General features: G+C 41.4%; 1 protein-coding gene across 6 annotated transcripts in view; it reads left to right on the top strand.

Moving 5' to 3' along the window:
- HDAC9 (histone deacetylase 9) overlaps positions 1 to 27,676 on the top strand; it is a 484,232-nt gene that overhangs the window by 275,928 nt on the left and 180,628 nt on the right. For 5 of the 6 annotated variants that reach the window (XM_082193889.1, XM_082193888.1, XM_082193887.1 and 2 more), the window contains 4 exons: positions 6,282 to 6,404; positions 7,573 to 7,783; positions 13,394 to 13,611; positions 22,398 to 22,664. In XM_082193889.1, coding sequence (XP_082050015.1) covers positions 6,282 to 6,404; positions 7,573 to 7,783; positions 13,394 to 13,611; positions 22,398 to 22,664 — 819 coding nt within the window. Of the gene's footprint in view, positions 1 to 6,281; positions 6,405 to 7,572; positions 7,784 to 13,393; positions 13,612 to 22,397; positions 25,406 to 27,676 lie in introns of those variants that run through there. The other variant, XM_082193892.1, reaches the window with a different exon arrangement.

Raw genomic sequence — 27,676 nt, 5'->3', positions numbered from 1 at the left:
AATATGGAGAACTGAACTTGAGACTGGAATCTGAAACTGACATATTTGCTCTTCCTTAGTTGTGATGCATAGCAGTAAAATATTCCTGATATGAATGTGAGCCCCCAATTGAGCAGAACACTAAATGAAGAATATAGAAATATTTCTTAATATGGCTGCCTTGGGGGCACACAAGCTTTTAGTGTGTGGAGAACAACAGAGAGCCTAGATTTGGACTTTGCAACTCAAAAATATATACAATAACTGACACATAGCCAGAGCTGCATACAACCCATTTAGCCCAAATTACTTGGATTTCAGCCAGTTTAGTACTTTGACTTTACTGAGTTGTGGTTCATGTTGGTAATTTCCTGTCTAGATTAAACATATTGTTTGTTATCCTGCAGTACATACTGAAAAGCAGTAAAATAATTTGTCTGGTTACTCTCTGGAAGTTTATTGTAGCAAGTGTTCTGTTTCTAAGTATAAATGTACTATACTTTAGTAATCTTATTACAGTACATCTGTAAAGAGAGGGGCATTTGCATCACAGTCATCACTAGCTGGTAGTGAGAACGTTTCTCTTTTACTTACTTAGAGGAATGTACATGTTCAAATGTGTACCCTTTAAAATAGAGTTAAAGCATACTTTTCCCCAAAGCACTATAATTGTTCTTGTATGCAATTTTTTTTATGTATATACCTGCAGCCTTCAAATAAGTTCAGAATACTTGCTTTGTTCATTTATTTCAAGTATGGATAACCCAAACTTCACCCACCCACCCTGTGGTGGGTGGGGGGCTGCAACAGATGCCCCAGCTTCATCATAGTGGGTGGTAGTAATATAACCCCTACATAAGATGTTGGTGGCTTTCCCCCAAAGTGGCATATCAAAGACAAAACCCAAAGCAATCCCACCTTCTGCATTAGCCAGGAGCACTTGGTATATAGCAGTAGATGTGCCATGTTGTTCCTCTATGTCCCCTCGTTAGGATTGCCCTGTTAAGCAGACAAACAAGGTCTTAACCTAGCACCAATTATTTGCTTTACTGAATGTTTTAATTCTGGATGTATTTAATGCTATGATGGGACTGCTGTATTGTGTATTTTAATTATGCGTGGCTATCTTATAATTGATTTTATGCTTGTCAGCTGCTTAGAAGCCACTTTGGCATGCCATCAGTATATTAATTAATTAGTTAATTTTAACAGAAAAGTGTGTTAAATTGCTGTTCTCATGTCTGACAGCATCAGCTGCTTACTAGATCTGTTCTTCCCCTCCAGTTGTACCCAGTTCCGTAATCTTTTTGTAGAGATACATAGCTTTGTTTATTGTAAAATGGCAACAATAGCAGCAGCTTGAATAGATGCCTCTTCCACTAATATCTTCACACTTTCCCTTACCGTAGATGTACAGAGGCAAGTGGGTGACACAACCTTCCCCAACCTGGCATTCTACAAATATTTTGAACTACAGTTCCCATCACCCCAGGCTGAGGTGACCAGGGCGGGTGGGAACTGTGGCTCAAAACACCAGGTTGGGGAATATAATATAATAATAAGGGTGAGATAGTGGAGCAAATCTAGGTTTGGGGGTAAACAGTAAGTACGCAGACTTCAATCTTTAAACCTTCTGAGAACCATATTGAGTACCATACTGGCTTAATTCCATTAAAACAAACAATTCAGAGGAAGGTTTTGCTCTTTCCCCCAGTTCCCCCCCCCCCCGGTTCTTCACCGCTTTTCTCAAAGTCCCATGCTTTTTATCACCCCACATGAGAGGTTGGTTAAAAAGTTTTAATAGGTGTGAGCACCACACAAAAGAGTGGGTGTCTTAAATATATACACAGAGCTTCATACCTTCTTAGAGAATTACTTCTTAGAGAATTACTTGAAAGAGGAATATTTCATTATGAGAAAATGTAGGTTCCTAGCTCTCATAGATTGGTCATCACAGACTTGATAATAGGCAGGCATACCTTGACGTTTTCACTTAGAAAATGCCTGCTTGATGCCATAGCATGTTATAGCTTCTGCTGTTATTTCTGCTGCTGCTACCACCACTACTACTTTTTAATATTAATTTATTACTAACAGGAAAAGCAGCTATTATGTGTATTGTATATTATTTATAGTATGCCTGTTGCCTTGACTGATATACCTTCCTTGTGATCTTCTTACACAGAGCATTCAGAATACTTTTTTGCAGCTATCCATGTGCACAGAGTTTGCAGTTTTACTCAGAAGCCAATCTTAACAAGCTCAGCAGGTTTACTTCAAAATAAGTCTTATAGGATTGCACTATTAATATAGCATAACTATGTGAGGTTTTTAACGGCCATAATATCTTTAATCAATAAAACTGAACATGCGGGAAATGATTGCCATCTGCAGCTTCAAACCTGCATCAAACTCTGGGCACCTTAAAGACTTAACACATTTATTATGACATCAGCATGTAATTACGTGGTACCATATTGCATTGCATTAATCCTATTAATTGCATGGGAACTATGTGTGGATCTTCTGATTTTAAAAAAAAGAACATAAGGGAAAGTAATTTGTCAGATATAAGGCTAATGGGATAATTTCTTCAGGTCACTGCCAGGACAGTAACCCCTGAAGACTGAAAAGCCCAGTTCAGTCTCCAACAGTGACTTTCCCTAATAATGAATTAATTGTGTGTGTGAACTCTGATCCAAGGGGCAGGCGTGTGACCTCTTCACACTGATAAGTAGCTTTTCTTTGGCCCAGAACAACCCCGTTCCCTAAAAGACTACATTGATAGCAAACATGTGGGGGCTTGACTCATAATCCTCTGTGCAGGATTCCAGGAAGTTCAGACTGTGTAGAGTTTCAAAACAGGGTGGCTAATCCATACTTCGATGTTGTCAGCTCACAAAGTTTGCGTCAGGCAATAAAATAATGCTACGGTGTCATATGAACCATCTTGGACACTAAGGTCTTCAGGGGAAACTCTGCTCAGTGATCTAGCATTTTGAGAAGAAGAGGGGAGTATAGCAAGGGTAGCCACCATAGTGATCTCCAGATGTTCTGGACAACAACTCCCATCATCTTCAATCAGCCTGGTCAATGCTCAGGGGTGATAGTTATAATCCACAACATCTGGAGGGTATCACAGTGGCTGCATCTGGAGTAGGGCTTTTCCACAATGCTGTCAGAATTAGGGAACTCCCTCATCAGGGTTCTCACTAGACCAGGAGGAGTCAACATGCTGCCCCCCCCCAATGTTGCTGGAGTACAGTTTCCAGCATCCCTGAGCACTGACTATAATGCTAGGTGGGGTTTATGCGAGTTGGACTCCCAACAGCATCTGGAGGGTATCACATTGGCGAGTCCTGCACAAGTTTTATGTAACCTGTTAAAATCCTATATATGATGGGCTTAGAATAGACTTCTAAAAATGATGCTGTCATAGGACACTTACAAAACCACTCCTCCTTTGCCATTGCTTTGTATTACACAGTACTGTTTTTTAAGTGTCATTTTCATGCTTGGTTGTTTCAAAGCTGTACATTGCCATGAGTAATAGCTAAAAAAGCAGCCAGCACATTTAGATCAGTAGCAGCAGCAGTTTGTTGTGCTAGAAATAAGATCAAACTGCACTACATGACTTGAAAAGTGGTCCAGTAATGTTAACAGCATAGTTAGCATACTTCTCAGCATTTTTAACCATAGACACTTCAGTTCTCAAGCAATAATTTATTACTGAGAAACTCTCAGGTGATGTTATCGGCTTCAGTGCAATTTCAGTGAGATGGAAATAGGGCAAATGTGTGTGAGGATAGCAGACAGCACATGATAGTGGGGATAGTTTTGGTGCTCTCATGTCCTCCGTTTCTTTACCCACAACCACATTTGAAATTGTTGTGGTAACCCTGCATCTGAGATGTACCATTCCCACTATCTAGTTACTTGATGGTTAGTGTTGTGGTCCTATGGGCTGAAACATTTTTCTAAGGGACAGTATGATTGATTTGAGCTGGGGCTCTTTTGATTATTTAAGAGTAACCAAACAATGAAGAATGTTCAAGTTGTACGTTGGCTGCTGGCTGCTGGCTCACAAAGGTTAGCTATCAAATCAGACACAGAAGAAACATTTCTAACAATAGGTTTAAATGGATTATTTATAATAATAAAAAACACCACCATGCTATTGAGTCCTCCTCACCTCATGATACAGCCTAACTCATGTTCTTCTTGTTGTGTAATGTTGGGACATTCTGCACAGAGCGTCACTTTCACAATGAGCAACATAATATTCAGTTGCTCATTGTTAGCATTACAAAGATGTTACATATTCTGTATGCCTAAAATTTGGAGGTGCACAATGTTCTAAAGCATAAGAGAAGAATTTGTCACTAGGAGTGGGGCAGAAATGGATTCCGCTTGCATTTAAAGGTGAGCATCTAGAATTCCATCTTTCGAAACAGTCAGAAACTGAAACAGCCATCATTTGAAAGCCACACATATCCAGATTTTGCAATGCAGTTCTCCAGCCAAGTAATACCGTATGTTCAAAAATTTACATATGCTAGGGTAAAGTGTGCATACAGATGCATATAATGGTGGAAATAACATCCAAAAATGTGTACAAAAATGTGCATTTTAAGATAAATTCACACTAAGATGCTTATTAATTTTCATGAAGACTTTAAAAAATATAAATAAATTTACGGGGAAATCTGGAGAACTTAAGACTAGAAAAATGAGAGAAAATGAAATTGATAGATCTGCCTATCCTTATATACCACCCTTTTTACAATGTTAATTTATCCTTGTTTCTCCACAAGGTTAATTCCAAAGCAAGCAAATTTTTTTGTTAACTGGTTGCAACAAGTACTGTATATGTAGATGGCATAATGGAGGTTGGAAGTTTTCACACCCATACAAAGCCCTTAACTAGTTATCTCACAGTAGGCTTCTTCTTTTTAAAAAAATAAAGTTGCACAAACATGGTTGAAAACATTTAATGTTGTTGGATGCTTTCAGGGCAATTCCAGGTTAACAGGACATCAGGAAAATGTAAAAAGCAGCTCTTTGTGTAACAAAAATATCAAATCTTTATTTTTGCGTGATTCTCATTCAGTTTACTACAATGCTGGGGCAGGAAAGGAATGACATATATAGACTATTCTGTTATTATGTCAGCAATAGGTTTAGTCTCCAAACAAACTGTATGGGGAAGGTTATGTTTTGGAATAACATCCTGTGTTTTCACGCTGCCCAGCTCTTTAGTGACAGTCTGAGGTTGCATTGTATTAGCCCAAGGCATTTTCCAACGTTAATTGATATCCCAGGTTTGTCCAGAGGAAAATCTACAGCTCCCCACAACATGCTTGACAAGTTATTATATTTATTTTGGTCAAAGCCTCGGTGCACAGGATCCCTCGTGGAGGTGGTCTATTATTGGAGTCCCATATGCTTTTTGTTTGGGAAGAAAGCAGTCACTGTGTCATACTGTTACAGAGGGTATTCTTTTTCAAGGATGTTGTTCCCTTGAGGACTATATCATGCCAGAGTTCCGAAGTCTAATAAGACCTTTTGTAGCTCTTATTGTGCAAAGGGTCTGGGAGGGAGGCAGGAGTTAAACAACAAGAAAAAAGAGAAGTAATTTAAGAAACGATAGCAGACCACATGTTGAAGAATGTGAACATCAGAGAAGAAAAGGGTAAAAGTGAACCTGCTGTTCTTTTTAAACTACTATCAATGCAAGGATATGATCTCTCTCAATGCCACACATACCCATATGTTTTATGAAATGGTTAATAAACAGTGAAATACATTTTTAATACAAAAAGGTTAATTTTCTGGTTCTTGGCAGCCTCTGAAATAAGTGAAACATTCAGAGTACTGGAGAAACTGGAGAGCTATTTGTATGATTCCTGGAGGCCTGCAGTGACTTTAAAGCAGAGGGACAGGGGACTTTTTAAGCTCAGGGGCTGTTCTTCTTTGTGGCTAATCTTCTGGGGGCCACATGGTAGTAGTGGGCAGGGCCAATGCAAAAACCTCACTAGCTAGAATCCACAAACATCCAGTGAAGCTGAAAGATTCAAAACTATGGCACTTGCTCTAAGAGCAGGCAATGATAGTCACTAACTTGGCAATTTCCTCTACTATTAGAGCTTTAGCAGGATACATTAGTTGACTATGCATGACTATAAAGGATACGTGACTAACACAAAGGAGAAATACTTTCCTTTTGCTTCCATGGCACAGTTGTGGAAATAAACTTGGCTAGTCAACATGTGACCTTCTTTCTTTTTAACCCCACCCCACAGCATTTGGTTCCACCACAACGCATTTGCATCAGTGAAGAATCAATGAACCTTTTGAGTCTCTACACATCCCCTTCTTTGCCCAACATCACTCTGGGACTTCCAGCCGTGCAACCACAACTCAGTGTAAGTAATCGATTTAGGGGGTATTTGCATTGGCTTTGGCTATGGATCACTCAAGGTATATCAGTTCTTTTAGATTGCATAATGTTCTCTCAGGAAGTTATTTCAAGACAATGTTGGACTGGTTCTAGGCAATGCTACTGTTAAATTTTGTACCAGATAGGGAGGTCCTTTGTCTTTACTGATGGCAACCCTCTTTTTGAAGGGCTGTGAGAGGTCAGTCTTCTGTTTGAAGGACTGTCTGGTCCAAGTCCAGTTTAAAGACAAAGAAGCATGAGAAAGAACAGGGATCCCTCAAGATTTAGACAGCAGACTGGGCAGACACACAGATTGTCTGGTGAAAGTATTCCTCACTGTGGTGAGTAGGGATAGAGAAGTTCACTTTTTTCTCAGCAGACCAACTCAACCTGATGCTTCCGAACTTGCTTATGGATTGGAATGCAATTTCCAGTTGGATTATACATTTATTTATACCACCAATGATACACACACACACATACACATGCACAATCTAGAAATAGCAAATTCATAAATCGATAAATGTGTATTTTACATTAAAAGTATGTCATTTAAGTGTGGGCTGTTCATGCATTCTTTAAAAATCCATACAAAGTTTTCATTCTGTCATACCTGGAATATTCAACATGATGCCCCCTCCAGATGTGTTTGGATTCCAGCTCCCATCAACTCCAGCCAGCAAATCCAATGGGCAAGGATGATGGGAGTTGTAGCCCAACAACATCTGGGAGCAACCGTGTTGGCTACTCCAATGTTATACTCCAAACTAAATCCTCAAGTACACAAAAGACCAACAGGTCTACCTGTTCTCCTTCATGTTTCTCCTCCCACTGCTTTTCTCTAAGCTGAGCTTTTCAGACATGGCTGTCCACCTGAGAGATAAGTGGCTGTTATAAGAGAAGAACACAAAAGAGAATTGGCAACTTGCAAGGAGGGTTAAGCAACACTTAACCACCTGCATTCCAAATCATGCCCTGCCTCATAGGCACATCACTTCTTAGATGTTTCCTGGAGACCAGGGTCTCAACTGACCTCCAACCTTAGTTTGTGCTGTGGAAATAGTGAGTTACTCTCAACTAGTTTGATACTGGTTCAGCAGCCTTTATTCTCTGGACTTCTTTTGTTTGTTTAACTATCATTTTCATTGATACAGGCATCAGCACCATTCAAAGAAAAACAGAAGTGTGAGACCCAGACAATCAGGCAAGGAGTAGTTTTGCCAGGACAGTACAGAGGAAGCATCTCTTCACCTTCTGCCCCTCAGCCAATTGTCTTAGAAGGAAAGCCTAACAGTAGCCACCAAGCTCTCCTCCAGCATTTATTACTGAAGGAACAAATGAGGCAGCAGAAACTCCTGGCTCCAGGTAATTAGCAGTGACCATCCTTTTTGAGAATGAACATGTTATAAAGGAATATAAGGAGCTCCTTTAGACCAAAGCCAGACTACTTGTCCATCTAGTCCAATTTTGTCAAGTCTGACCCACAGCAGCCTTTCAGTGTCTCAGCCAAAGGTCTGGTTACTTGGTCATTTTAACTGGAAATGCCAGGGATTGGAGATGGAATCTTCTACACAAAGGCATATCTAGAGGTTGGCAAAACCAGCCCTGTCAGAGCGGGGAGCACAAAAATCACGTGTGGGTTGCCATACGTCCGGGTTTCCCCAGACGTCTTAGTGATTTTAGGAATTCCACCCATACGCTATTTCCAACGGACAAATCCCAGACATATATCAGCCCTAATATTATGCATATGTGTGTGGCAACACACCACCGCTATCCTGGCAAGATCAAATATGGGAGAAGCTTCCCAACCTTCTCACATCATGGTACAAAGGCGTGCATATATATTTTTCGCCCTTCTGCCTCACCTCACCCTCCCTTCAGACACTTCGAGTACTTGGGTCACATAAAACACAGTGATTTTTTCCTGAGAGCCAGTGTGGTGTAGTGGTTAAGAGTGGTAGTCTCGTAATCTGGGGAACTGGGTTCGCTTCCCCGCTCCTCCACATGCAGCTGCTGGGTGACCTTGGGCTAGTCACACTTCTCTGAAGTCTCTCAGCCTCACTCACCTCACAGAGTGTTTGTTGTGGGGGAGGAAGGGAAAAGGAGAACGTTAGCCGCTTTGAGACTCCCTAGGGTAGTGATAAAGTGGGATATCAAATCCAAACTCTTCTTCTTCTTCTGATGTGTGTGTGCATGCTGATACGTCAAAGCGATAGACAACTACCTGACATTCAGAAGACATCTTAAGGCAGCCCTGTTCAGGGAAGTTTTTAACGTGTGATATTTTACTGTATTTTTGGTTTTTATGGAAGCCGCCCAGAGTGGCTGGGGAGGCCCAGCCAGATGGGCGGGGTATAAATAAATTATTATTATTATTATTATTATTATTATTATTATTATTATTATTATTATTATTATTACAGCTGCTTGCCAAGGGTGTAAGGCAGGGGTGAAACTAGGCTTTATTTCACCTGGGTCAAGGACCCAATTTGGTACACCCACCCACCCACATTTGCCTACACACACAGGCTGGAAGCCTCAACGGCGCCCCTCTGGAAACTTCACCCGGGGCAAAAAAAATTAGCTAACCCCTCTCCCATAGCAATGGTATTGTGTAAGGGACCCTACGTACACCTCCACTTCTGCATGTGCCCCAATCCTCCTTAGCTATTGGTTCATCCCCTGTTTCCTCACTGCCAATTCCCCTAAGGAGAAAAAAAAAATTGTCCATTGTGATTCTGCTTTCAAGTCAAAGCTGCTCTGCTCTTTTATTTTCTGGCCCCATGATTTACAAAGCCCATTAGTTTGTATCTGCTGATATATACATATATATATATATATATATATGCTTTCGTAGATTTTCACGGGTATAGGAATGCAGGTTTTGGTGTCTTCGGGTGTCTTCCCGTGTAAGAGTCGGGGTGTCTGTGCGACGTTTCGACGAGGTCTCACTCGTCATCTTCAGGCTGGTGCTTTCGGCTTCTTGTTACTGGAACAGAGCAGAGTCTGGTGTTTGAGTTCCTATAAATACTGTTGAGGGGTGTGGTGTATAGCCTCCAACGTTCTGGGCAGAGAGGAAGTTCCTAGATTAGTGTGCCTTTTCTTCTTTGTTCCTTAATTACTTGAGGGATATCTTGGGTGATTTCATGAGTGATATTCTGAATATCACTGGGTGGGTCATTAATTACTTGAGGGATATCTTGGGTGATTTCATGAGTGATATTCTGAATATCACTGGGTGGGTCATTAAGTGTAGATTAGTTGCTAAAGCTCTCGTGTCTTGACCTCTTGAGCTTGTGAAGAGTTTTTCTGAGAAGATGGCTGTGCTGCATTTAGTTGTGCTCTGGCTTGGCTTCGTGTATAGGGGCGAGCTATGGTTTTGTGCCTTGTGCCAGCCAGATCTGTGTAGGGATTGCAGGGGGGTGCAGCATCCGGAGGTGCCACTATAGTTTGGTTACTGGATGGAGTCTGTAATATGTCTGTGGAGAGGGTCTGGGTTTGGGTCTGGTGTGGTTGATTGGTGACGGCGTTCTGTGTGCCTCTGGTTCTGGTGTCGGTTTTTGTGGGGAGGGCTAATTTCCAGATGTCTGGCAGGCGGGACGTGTCGTCACGCTTGTTCATGTTGTGAGGGTGTTTCTCTATCTCGATGGCTTCCATGATTATTCTCTTGTGGTGATGTTCCATGTTAAAGAGCAATTTGGAATCTGCAAAATTAATTTCGTGTCCTGTTTCTTTCATGTGTTGGAAAAGAGAGGAAGTTTTTTCTTCTTTTTTGACGGCATTCTTGTGTTCTGCGATACGTGCATTTATTCGTCTGTTTGTTTGTCCAATGTACGTGGCTGGGCAGACTTTGCAGGGTATTTCATAGACCCCTTGGTTTTCCAGCTGGATTTTGTCTTTTGGGTTTCTGAGGATATTGGCTATTTTTTGGTTGGTGCAGAAGGCTGTTTTGATATTGTGTTTATGGAGGATTTTGCTGATTTTGTCTGTAGTGCCCTTGATATAAGGAAGGAGGGCCATGCCATTGTTTTCTTCTGTGTCTTGGTTTTTTGGGGGTGTTTCTTTTTGGATTAGCTTCGTAACCCTGTTTTTCTGGTATCCATTGGCGATTAACACATTTGAGAGATTCTGTAACTCAGTTGTCAAGTGGTCTTTGTCAGCCAGGCGTTTGGTTCTGGAGATGAGAGTCTTGGCTACGGAGTTTATTTGTGCAGGGTGGTGGTGTGATTGTGCATGTAAGTAGCGGTTGGTGTGTGTTTTTTTCCGGTAGATAGTGTGTCCTAGGGAGCCATCAGGTTTTTTGTAGATTAGGACGTCAAGAAAGGGGAGTTGGTTGTTGTCTTCTATTTCCATAGTGAATTGTATTTTGGGGTGTAGGCTGTTGAGATGTGTGAGGAAGCTATCTAGTTTTTCTTTCCCGTGTGGCCAAATTACAAAGGTGTCGTCAACATATCTGAGCCAAAGTTTGGGTTTGTGTTCTGACTTGTCTAAAGCATTGGTTTCAAAGTGTTCCATGTACAGATTTGCGATGACCGGTGAGAGAGGTGATCCCATGGGTGCTCCTTCTATCTGTTTGTATCTTTGTCCATTGTGGATGAAGTACGTGTTGGTTAGGCAGTGGTTGGTCAGGTCCAGGATGTATTTGGGGGGGTTGTATTTGTTTTGAATGGCTGTCAAGGCTTCATTAATGGGCACTTGAGTGAAGCATATATATATATATGCTTTCGTAGATTTTCACGGGTACAGGAATGCAGGTTTTGGTGTCTTCGGGTGTCTTCCCGTGTAAGAGTCGGGGTGTCTGGGCGACGTTTCGACGAGGTCTCACTCGTCATCTTCAGGCTGGTGCTTTCGGCTTCTTGTTACTGGAACAGAGCAGAATCTGGTGTTTGAGTTCCTATAAATACTGTTGAGGGGTGTGGTGTATAGCCTCCAACGTTCTGGGCAGAGAGGAAGTTCCTAGATTAGTGTGCCTTTTCTTCTTTTGTTCCTTAATTACTTGAGGGATATCTTGAGTGATTTCATGAGTGATATTCTGAGTACCACTGGGTGGGTCATTAAGTGTAGATTAGTTGCTAAAGCTTTCGTGTCTTGACCTCTTGAGCTTGTGAAGAGTTTTTCTGAGAAGATGGCTGTGCTGCATTTAGTTGTGCTCTGGCTTGGCTTCGTGTATAGGGGCGAGCTGTAATTTTGTGCCTTGTGCCAGCCAGATCTGTGTAGGGATTGCAGGGGGGTGCAGCATCCGGAGGTGCCACTATAGTTTGGCTACTGGATGGAGTCTGTAGTATGTCTGTGGAGAGGGTCTGGGTTTGGGTCTGGTGTGGTTGATTGGTGACGGCGTTCTGTGTGCCTCTGGTTCTGGTGTCGGTTTTTGTGGGGAGGGCTAATTTCCAGATGTCAGGCAGGCGGGACGTGTCGTCACGCTTGTTCATGTTGTGAGGGTGTTTCTCTATCTCGATGGCTTCCATGATTATTCTCTTGTGGTGATGTTCCATGTTAAAGAGCAATTTGGAATCTGCAAAATTAATTTCGTGTCCTGTTTCTTTCATGTGTTGGAAAAGAGAGGAAGTTTTTTCTTCTTTTTTGACGGCATTCTTGTGTTCTGCGATACGTGCATTTATTCGTCTGTTTGTTTGTCCAATGTACGTGGCTGGGCAGACTTTGCAGGGTATTTCATAGACCCCTTGGTTTTCGAGCTGGATTTTGTCTTTTGGGTTTCTGAGGATATTGGCTATTTTTTGGTTGGTGCAGAAGGCTGTTTTGATATTGTGTTTATGGAGGATTTTGCTAATTTTGTCTGTAGTGCCCTTGATATAAGGAAGGAGGGCCATGTCTGGCAGGCGGGACGTGTCGTCACGCTTGTTCATGTTGTGAGGGTGTTTCTCTATCTCGATGGCTTCCATGATTATTCTCTTGTGGTGATGTTCCATGTTAAAGACATGAACAACATGAACAAGCGTGACGACACGTCCCGCCTGCCAGACATCTGGAAATTAGCCCTCCCCACAAAAACCGACACCAGAACCAGAGGCACACAGAACGCCGTCACCAATCAACCACACCAGACCCAAACCCAGACCCTCTCCACAGACATATTACAGACTCCATCCAGTAGCCAAACTATAGTGGCACCTCCGGATGCTGCACCCCCCTGCAATCCCTACACAGATCTGGCTGGCACAAAGCACAAAACCACAGCTCGCCCCTATACACGAAGCCAAGCCAGAGCACAACTAAATGCAGCACAGCCATCTTCTCAGAAAAACTCTTCACAAGCTCAAGAGGTCAAGACACGAAAGCTTTAGCAACTAATCTACACTTAATGACCCACCCAGTGGTATTCAGAATATCACTCATGAAATCACTCAAGATATCCCTCAAGTAATTAAGGAACAAAAGAAGAAAAGGCACACTAATCTAGGAACTTCCTCTATGCCCAGAACGTTGGAGGCTATACACCACACCCCTCAACAGTATTTATAGGAACTCATACACCAGATTCTGCTCTGTTCCAGTAACAAGAAGCCGAAAGCACCAGCCTGAAGATGACGAGTGAGACCTCGTCGAAACGTCGCCCAGACACCCCGACTCTTACACGGGAAGACACCCGAAGACACCAAAACCTACATATATATATATATATATATATACACATACACACACACACACACACACACACACACATATATACATATATATATTTAGTGGGATGGGTTAAGAATATGTAAGCATGGCTGTCACTTCATTAGTTATTACTCTAATTTGTGATCGTTGTCGTCGTTGTTTTGAAAAAAGACATATGGAAGAGCATTCCTTATAGTGTGATAATTCAAGGGCTCCCACACTTGAGTTCCTAAGCTTCTCCAGTCCACATGTTCCTTCATGTTTGGTTTGGTTTTCAATGGAGCATCTTAAGAAGACTCCTCAATGTTATTGATGGGCATATTTGAATATTGGAATGTTGTTGGCTTGTAGGAGGGGTGCCTCTTCATCCTCAGTCTCCACTGGCAACAAAAGAAAGAGTCTCACCTGGCTTAAGAGTTGCACATAAGTTACCTAGACACAGGCCACTAAATCGGACCCAATCCGCTCCGCTTCCTCAGAGCACCTTGGCACAACTTGTTATTCAGCAACAGCATCAGCAATTTCTGGAGAAGCAAAAACAGTATCAGCAACAGATCCACATGAACAAAGTAAGTATGCCATTCAAAACCCTAATACACAATGAATACGGTGCTTGTACAGTGTACATGCCATTGAAGAAAAAGGGAAAGCCTTGCATGTCAGTTTATAGTAAGGTTTGTTTATATTAAAAGCGGTTTGATGAAAAAAATGTTTGCCAAACCAACTCCCAGAGAAGGTCTCTTGCATCAAACTGCAAGTACATGCTATTTTTCATTATGTCATTGAAATAAGTATTGTTTTGTATACCCAGATTGTTCCTTTTAATGACCTCTTTGTAAACGTTGGGCTTTTTGTAAATTGCTCAATTTACCAAGACTTCTAAACAGCCATTGCTCATTCACATTTGAACTTTTCATTCCATCATCACAGATAAAATTATGAAGCTTTCATTGCAAACTGACCGAGCAGAGCTAACAGCTTTTACTTTCAAGGTTATAGGTCAGTTTTGAGGATCACAGTTTAGTAAACTGAGACATGAAGACTATTACCTCCAAACACAAACCCTTTTTTGCTGCTTTTCCACTGCCTGTATGAATGCAGTGTAGAGGTTGTCAATGATATATAGTTTATTGTTTCATCCAAACCAGAAAATGGGAAACTTTGTTTAATTGAAGACTTCTAGTGGCATTCAAGCATGCTGAGAGGAACAAGAATGCATGCATGGACAGAAAGATCATTCACCTCTCATCTTATTAAGATATAAGCCATATCCCATCTTACTAAAAACACACACATAAACAATAGCCATTTTAATTTTCAATATTTCCTACCAAACAGCTTTAAATTAGTCGCATAAGATCTTGTTCTGAAATTTTGGAAGTAAATTTTTATGTAGAGACAAACCAACTATAAACATTAGTTGGGACTAAGAATGTATATAACTGCCAATGTTTAGTTGGCTATGTCATAGTTTACTGTGGTGACAGACTATTCTGTCAGGTATTTTATACATCTCCTTAGCGATTTCAACATCTGCTATGCCTATTCCCATAGGCAAGTTATTTAAGAAATTTCTAGGGCTCTGACACAGAATCTCTTCATTATGGCAGTGGATGTGATTGGCAATCACATGAAAGGAAACATAATGAAAAATAAAAAGTATAGGGGAACCAATCTTGCTAGGGAACACTTCCCCCAATGGGTGCTGATTTCTTGGAATCTCTTAAGAATTCCCAACCAAATTAAAAACACAACCTTGAGTTTAAGTACATAGTTTGTACAGTGGTTTGATTATTAAATCTCATCTTAATTAGGAAAAATGAAAACTAGAGAACTTCAAAGTTCAGAGCTGATCCTTGCATGTTAACCCCTCTCAACTTGGGTGTTTTGATTACTCAACTTGGACTCCACTTGGCTTTTCATTTACTATGTGTTCCATATGTTTAATCAAGATGCCATAGGTACATCTTGGTTTTCAAAATATTTCACCTTCCTGCAATTGTCTGAACAAAAGCAAGCTTTTATTACTGATTGAAAGACAGAAGCTCTGTGATTTTCCCCCCAAGGGTGTCCAAAATAAATAGCGATTAGCTACCTTCTAGGGGTTTTTTTCTCTCTCAGAAAGAATTAAACCACCATTTCATCTTGCATTTTTTCCTGAGCTTTCTTGCACAGGGTTGTTTGTTTTAAGGTAAAGGTAAAGGTACCCCTGCCCGAACGGGCCAGTCTTGACAGACTCTGGGGTTTGTGCGCCCATCTCACATCTATTGGCCGGGGGCCAGCGCTGTCCGGAGACACTTCCGGGTCATGTGGCCAGCGTGACAACGCTGCTCTGGCGAGCCAGAGCCGCACACGGAACGCCGTTTACCTTCCCGCTGGTAAGCGGTACCTATTTATCTACTTGCCCCCGGGGGTGCTTTCGAACTGCTAGGTTGGCAGGCGCTGGGACCGAGCAGCGGGAGCGCACCCCGCCGCGGGGATTCGAACCGCCGACCTTTCGATCGGCAAGCCCTAGGCGCTGAGGCTTTAGCCCACAGCGCCACCCGCGTCCCTGTTGTTTGTTTTACAGACCCACTAATAAGCCAAACATAATCCACCAGGTATGCATTATGGTCTGTCAATGTGCTACACAACATCCCTTGATTTTTGCAACTCAGGTCAGGCAGATTAGTAATGCTCCTGGTGGGCTGCCATACATAGGTTTGATGGGTAAAAGTTGTGCAGGGTTGTGTTATATGACTGGATCCTTAAAAGCTACTTTGAAGATTCTACTTTGGACAGAAAAAATGGAATATAAATGTTAATAAATAAGATGGATCTGTATTCATTTGCAACTTTTAACAAACTTATTTTTTTAATTAAAAATTGTTGTATACCACCATTCATTATCAATTTCCAGGGCAGTTTGTATCATACATTAAAATCATAAATATTACAAACCACAGCAGAAAAAAGTGTAACGTTTCACTAGGTATTAACATTGTTTTGCTAAATAAATAGGTTTTTCATATGCACCCAAAACACAACTACTGTAAGGCCTTTCACATGTCAGGCACCAACCTTACATCTAGCATGAACTGAAATAGGTCCAGATGTCATTTTGACTGCAAATGGTATGGGGAGATAATTTTTTTCTCACTTGAAACGAATATAGTTCTTTAAAAACCAAACAATACTGTAATTTCAGTAACCAGCTATGCTGCAGTGTACACATTATTTCTATTGAGCTGTCCCATTCAATATAAAAAGTTGGTTGCTCCAGAACAGCCTTTCTCAACCTTGGGTCACCAGATGTTGGTAGACTACAACTCCCATCATCCCCAGCTGGCAGGACCAGTGGTCATGGATGAATTTACTACACAATCATAATAAAATGAAACAATTGAAATAACAATGTATTCATAGCTCAGGGAAATGAAAACCTCCTTGCTGATTGCAAAAATAATAATAGTGCGCTGAGTGATTTTCTTTTGGAGGAAATTACACAAGCAGGATGCCACCACCAAGAAGGCCTCTTCCTTGGTTGCTACCCATCTTACTTTATTTGAGGAACGTTTGAAGGAGGTAACAGTGGAACTGGGAAAACTCCCGGTCTGAAAAGTTGTCATGTGATACTGTATGAAGAGATGCCCACCTGGATCAACACATTTTAGCAACATCAGGAAAACCACTTAAACATTAAGGATGATCCGGCATCTGCATGAATTGTTTCACACTGTGACAAGTTGTGACTTGTCCCTCGATGCCAATCCGTAAAGTGAATAATAATGACAGCAACAACAAGTTGCTTTGGAAAGCAAATCACCCCATGGGTAAGAATGAAAAGTCCTTGTTTGTGCCGCGAGTAGTTTTTGCTCATTTTTATTTTTATTTTTAGCACAATTGCAATGCCATGTAAAGACTTTGGAAGTCTTTTAAAGTTTTACAGAGCACCTCTGGATCAACACAAGCTCTGATCTATAAGAAGACCTTTGGAGTGTTTAGCCTTGCAGAGTTGCAGGAATCGATCGAGTTCTTTTCTTTGATAAAGTTAATAAATCCCAGCTATAAACCAGCACGGTGACTGGGGTGATAACTAGCAAAAGCTAACACAGGCCAAAGGTAAAGCTCCCCCCACCCCGAATTGTTTCTGCTATAAAAAGAATAAAACAATCAACTGGACCAAAAAGTTTGCCTTACTTCCTTATAGCAGGAGAAGATCCCCCATGGTTTCTTCTGTCATTTGTCAGAGACCATGTGTTTGAAGTGGGAAACAGTATACCTCTTCATTGGAGTCTGAAGTTTATACCTAAGGGATGCAATACACTGACCTTCTCAAAACATTTTAGCTGAAATGCAAATTTTGACATCTCATCCAGAAGTCAGTGGAGAGTCTTGCCCTTGCTTTTGAAAAATGAACGTGTGGAAACCTGAACTGGGCTTTCCCTTTTAAAGATAGTCTTTGCTGTTGCCAGATTTAATATACTTCTGTCTAGATGACAGCTTGTTTCCTCGTAGAGTCCTTTGATCACAATTTTTAGAACTCCATTCTGCCCAATAAACGGGATAGTATGTCTGGCAGCTCCAGTTAAACTAATTGTCATAGGTACCAAAAGACTGGCTCTACAACAGAACTCTTACTGTTTTGACTCCTGTTCCTGTCTCTGCAAATAACTTAAAAGATGCAATTTCTACTCGCACCATTGGCACTGGGTTATTGGCATGCATCTAAAAACATTAGAACTGCAGGGAAAGCAAGATAGCGGATATTTTCACGAGCCCTGGAAAGTAATTAATAGAGAGTGTCTTCAGAAGTGTATCCAAACTTACTGCATCATATTATGAACCCTGTGATCACGTTGTATCGTGTGATGAATACACACTCAGATTTGCAATTACTGCACGCTTTAATAAATATCCTAAATATTTTAAAAAGTGGTTTTCCTTAAGTGCTTGATGTGTTTCCCTGAAATCATTTTAGTAATCATTACCAAAAAAAAAGACCTGTAAGGTAGAATGAGTTTATCATTCTCACTCTACAGAGAAAAATGTCTCAGCTTGAGGTGTATGGGCTTTCCTGAGGTGTTGCTCGGCTACAACCCCAACCACATCAATAAATTGTAAAAATAAAATAAAAAAGAATTGTCAATTAATGGCTACTCAAGTTTGTACTGGTCTTAGGATAAAAAAATTGCTAGAACTTAGAAACAGGTCACAACTAGGAAACCTTGAATATTTTATCCTTTCTTTGTTTGTTTGCTCTGGATGCTTACAAAAAGCATTAATTTTCAATTAGTAGAGATATTTTCTCTCAAAGGTTTGAAGTTGAATGGGAGTGGGAGGGTATGTTTTCGTTGGATATGCAAGCCTCTGCTTACTGCCACAAGTGGTTAGGTGCGTGGACAGATTTGTGCATAATATTGGTTTTAGCTCAACTGACTAGTATAAATGATGCCCCTTAGGCATTTATGTCGTGCTTTTTGGATTAGTTTGCAGACAGCACACAGGGCAGCTCATCTCTGCACAGTCCTTTATGCTGCTGCTCCTGTTCGTAGGTACACTCAGGGCACTTTGTTCTTTGAATGTCTGTGCAGCGATTTCATTGAAAGGGTTTCAGGAAATTATGGATTTTATGAAAGCTTACACTTGGGGAAGAATACATGAAAAGACTTGCTGTAAGCAAAATATATAATATATTTATATGGCTTGTGTTCTGCAGCTAGGTTATTTACTTACCATGTTTTCCTGTGGAGTGAACCAGGTACAGCTGCCTTTTGAAGTCCTTTCTTCGTTAGACTAATTTCTCAAAATGCTTCCTCTGGTGCTGCTGCTGTTTACTTTGGCTTATGCGTGTTCCTGACGGTTTAATTTCCTGCAAACAAATGAAATGAAAAGGTCCAGGTTCCATTTGCTGGAAGCTGTTCCACCAAGTAACTTTCTCTGTTTGGATCAATTGCCAATACAGTGGTACCTCGGGTTACATGCGCTTCAGGTTACAGACTCTGCTAACCCAGAAATAGTAACTCGGGTTAAGAACTTTGCTTCAGGGTGAGAACAGAAATCGTGCTCTGGTGGCGCGGCAGCAGGAGGCCCCATTAGCTAAAGTGGTGCTTCAGGTTAAGAACAGTTTCAGGTTAAGAACAGACCTCCGGAATGAATTAAGTACTTAACCTGAGGTACCACTGTACTGCTTTTGAGAACTGCACTTGGTACAGTTAGCCCAAACGTGGCTGAATGGTCATTATTAAAGTACAGTACTGTCTTTCTAGATCTGTTTGTTTTGTGCAGCACTTATATATTTTAGATTATATATATATATAAATAAAACAGCACATCTTAATGAGTGCCTCCTTTGAATACCAGTTAAGGGTCCTATTTCCACCAAAATATGAGGGTAGATTACCTTTCATGTTGAGTGTTAGAATTCTGTGGGCTTCATGCAGCCAAAGTTAACAGGGTTCAAATCAGCCATGAAGGTCCCTGGGTGATCTTGGTCCAGTCAACATCTCTTAGCCTAACCTAACCTCACAGGGTTGTTGTGGGGATAAAGTGGGGAGGAGGAAAACCATCTTGAGCTACTTGGAAGATAAAGCTGGTGCATAAATGTAATAAATAAATATTGTGCCATTAACAGTACTTTAGCCAAGCACGGAAATCATCCCTCTTGCTCTTTTTACACCTCTGTGCTGAGGCATCTAGCCTTCTCTTGCTACACTGCAGCCTTGTTCTGGCTACTCCAGGTCCCCCAAGCCCAATTCCTCTTCCCTGTCCAAACTTGACTTCCCACTTGCTAGGCCACAAACAATTCCATGCTGTTTCACCCCAGTGCTTTTGTGTGCCTCTGTTCAAATGCAACCCTAGCTCTGATAGATCTCTCCAGCGTTCTCCTTTGTGCTGGCTTTGAAGCGGCCAGATTCACAGTTCTTCACAGCTGCTAGGAGACAAATAAATGCATCCCTAGTTCCAAGCCTCACTCCTGTGAAAACAGGGTTGGTTTTCAGATTCCCCCTTGCCCCCATCTAAACCATGTGTGTCTCTCCCCTTGACATTCTGATCTGGAGTTGATCTGTGGCAACTGCTTGGGAAGGAAGTGCTCAGTTACAGTTGGGAAAGCTCAAAGGCTGTCTTAAAATTTCAACTTAGGATACTCTAACCGGATCCTCACCTGAATTTCAGCACACTGACTCACAGCCGTATGATCTTGGAAAAATGTCGCTGTCACGTTTGTGAAACAGGGACATTCATGCTCACTTGTTGTTTTTAAAAAAGTTACATCAGTGCACCTGTATGCCTACATTTCCTTTTCTACAACTTTACAAAAAGCCTTGGAATTCGTTTAATATATTAATGGTAAAGTTGCTCCAAGGGTGCTCTTTCCATGAACTACCCCATATGTCACACGAGGGTTGCAACATAAAAAAATTCCTTCCTGTAGCACCTTAAAGACCAACTAAGTAGTTCTTGGTATAAGCTTTCGTGTGCATGCACACTTCTTCAGATACACTGAAACAGAAGTTGCCAGATCCTTCTATATATTGAGAAGGTGGGGAGGGGTATTACTCAGAAGGGTGGTGGGAATCGGAGATTGGCAGATAGCTAAGATGAGCCTGATGAGCCTGTTGACGACTCTTAACGACTGCAATAGGTCTTACAGGAAAAGGCAAGGGGTGAGAAGGTGAGAAATGGCTTAGTCATGTATAATGAGATAAGAATCCAATGTCTCTGTTCAGACCAGGTCTTTCCATTGTTTTAAGTTTGGTAATGAGTTGCAATTCAGCAGCTTCTCTTTCCAGTCTATTTCTGAAATTCCTTTGTAGTAAAACAGCTACTAGAGGGTTGCAACATCTGCCTTATCAGGTCTGCAGGAATGGTGCTATAATGCATCACAAAAGAGAAAGATATCCCCACTTTGAACTTGAAAGCATGCAGAAGGAGTACAGTGAGGGAATAAATATGCTTCCTAACTGGGCGGCAGTCTGGATCTCATTCTCTCTCAGATTCTCTTTAAGGCTAACCCACCTGGTGCCGAGGAACTGGCATATGGAATGTTTTACAGATGGCCCGGCACCAGTGACTCATATAGCTGTAGATGATTATCTGTCACACAGATGTTTCAGCCTGTACTTTTCTGCTAGCCCCATTCAGCAGTCAGCCACTCCTGGTGGCTCAGCAACAGATGTTTCCAATGCCAGTGTCTCTTGCCCATTCTGAATATAAGTGGCTGGTATCTTTGCACACTTGGTCATCTTCACCCATTTTGATTGCAACCGGAGAGTGCTTGTGTGCTATAGAATGAGGGGGTGTTGTCTCGATCCCCTGTTTTGCATCATTAGCTGCAGAAATATCTATTATCAGTAATTATGTCAATGAAGATAACGTATTTTGAGTGATAGTTGAACCGAAGAAAGTAATTAATATAATTGGTGATGTGGACAGCATCCAACAGGGTTAATTGATCAATCCAGCCCACTGATTTAATCGCTGACCAATGGGTTCTCCATTTCAAGGTAGCCACAATTCGTTAATGTATAAATCAATTTACACAGATAGAGTGGTGCCTTGCAAGACGAAAAGAATCTGTTCTGTGATTCTCTTCGTCTAGCGGTTTTTTCGTCTTGCGAAGCAAGCCCATTGATGGATTAGCGGATTAGCGCTATTAGCGGCTTTTAGCGGCTTATCTGCTGATCGGATCAGCTGATAAGCGGCTTAGCGGCTTAGAAAAGGGGGGGAAGGGGAAAAAACAGCAGGAACTCGCAAGACATTGTCGTCTTGTGAAGCAAGCCCATAGGAAATTCGTTTTGCGAAGCACCTCCAAAACAGAAAACTTTTTCGTCTAGCGAGTTTTCCGTCTTGCGAGGCATTCGTCTTGCGGGGCACCACTGTACTGGTAATACCCATAGTGCAGTTGGTGGTAAAAGGCTCTGATGCTGTTTTTTTATGGGTGGGGAGGATAGTTCAGCTACAGGAGGTTCTGGGGTGGTCTTCTCCAGTATCCCTGCATCTCATCAGGTCCTCCTAGCATGACAGTTGGTGGTAGAGGACCACATAGGGAAGTGGATAGCTTACCTGGAGCTGCCTCTGAGGTGGTCTGTGCCTGCCTGTTGCTCTTTCCTGAAGTGGAGACAACTGAGGATGGTTAGTCTGTGGTCTTTCTCCCCCACCACCTCTTTGGCATACAAACTTTGTAATGTACACAGTCTTCATAACACCATTCAGAGTTGTTGTTTTTGCAATCCTTCAGCTCACTGTGACTTCCACTAATAGTGCGTTGAAGTTCTCTGATATCTACATTTTGGGCCTCTGTAAAAAATCAGAGCTATTTCATCTTTTATTTCTATGTTTTCTGCCCCCACCCAATCCTCTTTCTTTGTTTCAGATACTTTCTAAATCTATTGAACAGTTAAAACAGCCCGGCAGCCTCGAAGAAGCCGAGGAAGAGCTTCATGGAGAACATTTGATGCAGGAAGAAAGAGCGCCCTCTCTTGGTAGCAGCATTAGGGATGACAGCAGTAGCATTTCTTCGGACGACAGACTGGGGCAGCCTTTAGGGGCTGTGAAGGTGAAAGAGGAACCACGGGACAGTGATGATGATATTCAAAGTCAGCAAATGGAATCTGGGGAGAAAGCTGCTTTTGTGCAACAGGTAATAGGCAAAGATTTAGCTCCAGGCTTCGTAATTAAAGTGATTATCTGAATACTCTTATAATAAGCATTTCTGAATCCTTGGTGAACAACATGTTTTTCTTCCCCCATCCACAGGGTTCAATTGAATTGCGTGTTTTTAGCAATCAGCAAATCTAACAACGCCAGATATGTTCACACCTTAAGCATAGTGAGAAGGTTATTGTTAGATCGGGAAACTCTTATTGCCGTGTGAGCTTTTGGGTAATTCGTAGAATTGGTATTCGCTCCAATGGATTCTACCACATTAGTTCTAGTGAAATGGAACTCATTGTTGTGTGAACTTTCTGATCAGGCTACTGCTGATCAGACCTCGGAATTTCTCTTCTCTTTTGGTTTTGCTCCATTTCTAAACTTCTTTGACATCTCAATGTATACTTTTGTCAATTTGTATATAATGTACCATACTGTAGTCCTAAACACTGTTAAAAAGAAGGGGATTTACCCCTTCCTTGGTACTACCAGCCCAAATACCAGTGATCTGAGCTTTGTATATAGAATGTAACCTGGAGAAAATGAGTTGGAAGGCAAATGAAGACCGGCATAGAACGCACTTTTAAAAACTAAATTGGTTTTCCCTATCTGTGCTACTTAATTTTATGCCCCATCTTTTTATCACTATCTTCATCTGTTTCCTTTGAGGGTATTCCTCATGCGCAACATTATGCATGATATACCTGTATTTGTGTTGAGATGGTGGTGGCAAGGAACCAAATTATGACGGTGATTGCCAATTTATTTATTCAGCAAAAGCTAAGTATCACAATAGCACACAGCCTAGCACGGAGGTTTACATGCTTATACCAGTAGCAGGGGGACACATTTGTGTTTCCAGCACCCATCTTGGGGCCAACTTTTCCCAGTACCTTCCTCTCCTAGTTGGAAAATATGTCAGCTGTTCATCCCAGAGTGCCCAGTGAAAGCCATTGAGCCTTAGTGTACTTGGTTTACCCAGACCCCTGGCCAGCCACTCCGTGTGTCAAGTACAGGGGAATGTCTAGGTCTGATTCTCTTGGGAAATTTGTCCAAGGATATCTAAAAACAGAGCAGGTTGGCAAATACTTTTCAATAATACTGTAAGTATTATTTACTAAGGCACGCATGCAGTTATAGGTAGTTGCAGCGCCAGAAGGACCATAGTCTTTTTGAATGCTCTAAAATCAGAACAGCTCAGTATGTAGCAAAAGCTGCCGTTTACTTAAGCCATTGCTGTGTCAGGTTCCTGCTGTTCTCCTGCAGAAAAGTAATTGTGTGAAGGTGGACAGGAAATGCCTTATAGAAACAGGAAGTCCAAGTGATTCATGCACTGAGGAATGTAAGAGGGGGCAAAGGGAAGCAGAGGATAGGGTTTTATTCTCTGTTTTCTAAAGGGCACTCTATGAAATGATTTATTGTCAAAGAAAATAACAAAGCAAGTAGGGAAATTGTTAAGGAAGCTTTCCAGTGAAACATTTCCTTTATATTCCCTTTTGATATGTTTACTTTGTTGTAGAGGTTTACTTTTGTTAAGCTAAAGATGCATTAATACAAGGCCCCCTTTAATATGGATAATCCAAAACTGACCTGGAATCCTTGTCAGTCCCCCCCCCCCTTATTAAAATATTTATATTTCTAAGGTATTTTAAGGTGCAGTATCTTTTTCAAAAAGAGAGCGCTGTTTTGCCAAATGGAAAAATTGTTCTAATAAACGCACATGGTGTTTACATTTTTACTTTCTAGAATCCCATATAAAATGCTACAAAGATACATTATCCTCCTCGCAACCGCTGTATCACAAAGAGACTTGCTAACAAATCCTTCATGCTTGCTGCACCAGTAAAGATGATTTGTGCCACAGTTGACCATTTTCCTATTAATATATCATTTCAGTGTAGAAAGACGTGTACACAAGAGACACACTGTCTTGAGTGACAGGTGTATACATCAGGGGTCAGCAAGCCTTTTCATCAGGGGGCTGATCCACTGTCCCTCAGACCTTGTTGGGGGGGGACTATATTTTTTTAGTGGGGGAAATGAACGAATTCCTATGCCCCACAATTAACCCAGAGATGCATTTTAAATAAAAGGACACATTCTACTCACGTAAAAACACACTGATTCCCGGACCGTCCGTGGGCCAGATTTAGAAGGCGTTTGGGCCGGATCCGTCCCCCGGGCCTTAGTTTGCCTACCCATGGTATACACCTATTCCACACCCTGTGCATTTTATGACAGCAGTAGCTCATTGCATCTTTCCGTCATGTATACACACAGAAAAACAGACATGTGAGTGCTTGTCACATGTGGTGGTGTACATTCCTCCCCCACACTTTCACAGAAGAAACTCTAAAGGGAAGAATGTGGTGCTGTGTGAAGCAATTCTGACTGTTTCAAGATATTGCTTCAACACAGCGGTAGGGTTGGGCGATATATTGCTACATAGTCCCAAACGGGTTTGAAGTCCATATCACGATATCAGCTGCATTTGTGACCTAGCAATGATACTGCAAATCATGGTGTGTGTGTCTGTGTGCTAGGCAGAAATCACAATGTGGGGGAAACCATGAAGACAGCCGATGCTTCTCTCTATTCCTGTTGTCCCTCTTAACTCTGCCAACTCAGCTCTTCCCTGTCTCCTGCAGGGTGCGCAAATCACAAGAGCAGGCGCCGGCAAAAATCACCATGCCGGAAAAAACATGAAGCCCGCCAATGCTTCTACATAGCTCCATCCTTATTTCAGACATCATGATATATCAGTATATTGCAATGTTTAACTGGTGATCTATCACAATGTTGAAAATCAGATATTGCCCAGCCTTACACCGCAGTTGTCCAGACAGGTCATATTTTGGGAACTGGGTACACTTTCCCAACATTTGTATTCCCTGGAGTCCAGCTGAGTCAGTTGCTCAGCTGGTACTATATCCCTCTGATTTTAAAAAGTACCTGTGATAATTAGTCTAGGAAGAAATGCCCCTATGCCATAATCCTGCTTATGTGCAACATAGCTCAAGCATAAATATAGAAATCCACTGTTCAGACTAGCTCTTAAATGCACACAGCCCATTTTCTTGTGTGTGTGGTGGCAGTGCAGAATGTCATGCCAATGTTTAGGAGCAAAATGCTAATTTCAGTAGAGGGCCAGCGAAAAATGTTTCCATCAGCTTTATTAGAAGATGCATGAACACCGACTTCCAGATTTAAGGGCTTTAATGTAAACAGAGAGATCATCTTCCTTCTTGAAGAAAAGTAAGAAATCTGATATTTAGATCCATAAAGTAGACATTTGTGAAAATATATTTTCCCATCTTGTACATTCTTTTTCAGTCTGATCTTAGCCCACTCAACAAAGGATAGAGCATTTTTTAAAATACATTTTATTTGGGCGGATACCTGGATATAAGCAAACTTTTGTACAATAATATTTCAAAAATGTGTAACTGTAAAGATATTTTTATAAAGAATTGAGGAGAGTTTCCCCAGTGTAGCCAGTGGACTTTCATGCCACTCATTTTTTTTTAAAGAGAGAAGTTACCTGGAACCAGTGAAAAAGGAAAACTGGGTTTACGCAACCATCTTTCTAATTGCTAATTGTCACATTTTAAATCTATTGTATTTATTATAATTTACACCTTTGGTGATCTCTTGTTTTGTGTTGTAAATATATTCTGTTTGTATGTTCCCTATTTTGCCTTCTGATACAAGTCTATATATTCCTTTCTCAAATAAAGTTTTTTTTCTCAAAAGATTCCCTTTCACATACTTGGCTTTGTGTAAACTTGATAATTCTAAGGCACTGCTTTCTCTTTGATATAGGCAAATATATTTGCTTATTATTGTGGAAGGAACAGATTTAGGAGCATGCTTTTTATTCCATTACACAAAGTCTGTTTTTGACCTGTTACTTGATCCCACTTCAGCCATTACACATCGTACAAAAATGGAAGTATCTGTGCATGTTCATTTTATCCTCATCACATTTGTCTTGAACATGTGGGTCAACCATTGCATCATCAAAAAACTGCAATAACGCAAGTAAATACCAGTTTTCTGGTTATCCAGAATTTTGATAGCTAACAATTGTTACTCCAAAGTCCCCCCCCCAAAAAAAAAAATCTAAAGTGAAGTTTTAAGTGATGCTGATGATTAGCAGATTTGGGGTCTTTATATCTATATATAAAATAACAATGCTAAAACATCACAGGTAAGGACCTTTCCTTTGAAGATGGTTTCCTATAAGCTGGTGGGCTCAGTCTGGAACAAACTGGTTACATTTAAGTTTCAGCAAAATCAACGGGACACGTGGCCCTGGAGGCATATATAGAGTGATATAAGGCCCCTGTATCTGAGCAGCATTCAGAACCCTTGTAAAAACTTTATATTCAGTCTGGTATGGGATGTGCTGCACGTCATTATCTGTGGGCAAATGGGTTGCCTAGACACTGATCCCCACTCTTTGTGGTCTTCAGATATCTTTGCATGTGTGCAATAGGTACCACAACTGGTGGTGGACTGGATAGGAAGGAACCAGGGAGCACTTCACCTTCAGTTCAAGCAAGAGTAAAATCTGAGCCAAGGGAGCTCAGGGAAGAGATTGCACTACCTTTGGAAGCCAGCCATGCCTCCTTGGGGTGATCACCCCATTGAGGACAAGGTGGCTTTTAAAGGTGCTTCGTGGAACTAGAATACTTCCACGACATTGTTATGGTCTGCATATTGTGGAAATGCATTGCTAGCATACAACTTTTAAGAAAGAGAGATCTAAAAACAGGCAAAATGTGCATAACTGGCCGACTGGACTCTGCATCTGGATATGCAAACCATCTTCTGTGGTTTCCAGCTGTTTTATAAATGGCGCTCATTTTTGCAGATGCCGCTACAAATGCTGCCATGATTCTTGGATCTTCAAGATGTTCCCTGCCAGTAACTAATGTAGGCGGAGCAATGCAATTTCATTCATTGGCAACACAGTCCTGCAATCCAATCATTCCCACT

This window comes from Podarcis vaucheri (assembly GCF_965113315.1).
Source record: "Podarcis vaucheri genome assembly, chromosome: 12".
NCBI classification, from domain to species: Eukaryota; Metazoa; Chordata; class Lepidosauria; order Squamata; family Lacertidae; genus Podarcis; species Podarcis vaucheri.
The sequence above is the reverse complement of the archived record's forward strand: the minus strand, read 5'-3'. Positions and strand labels throughout refer to the sequence as shown.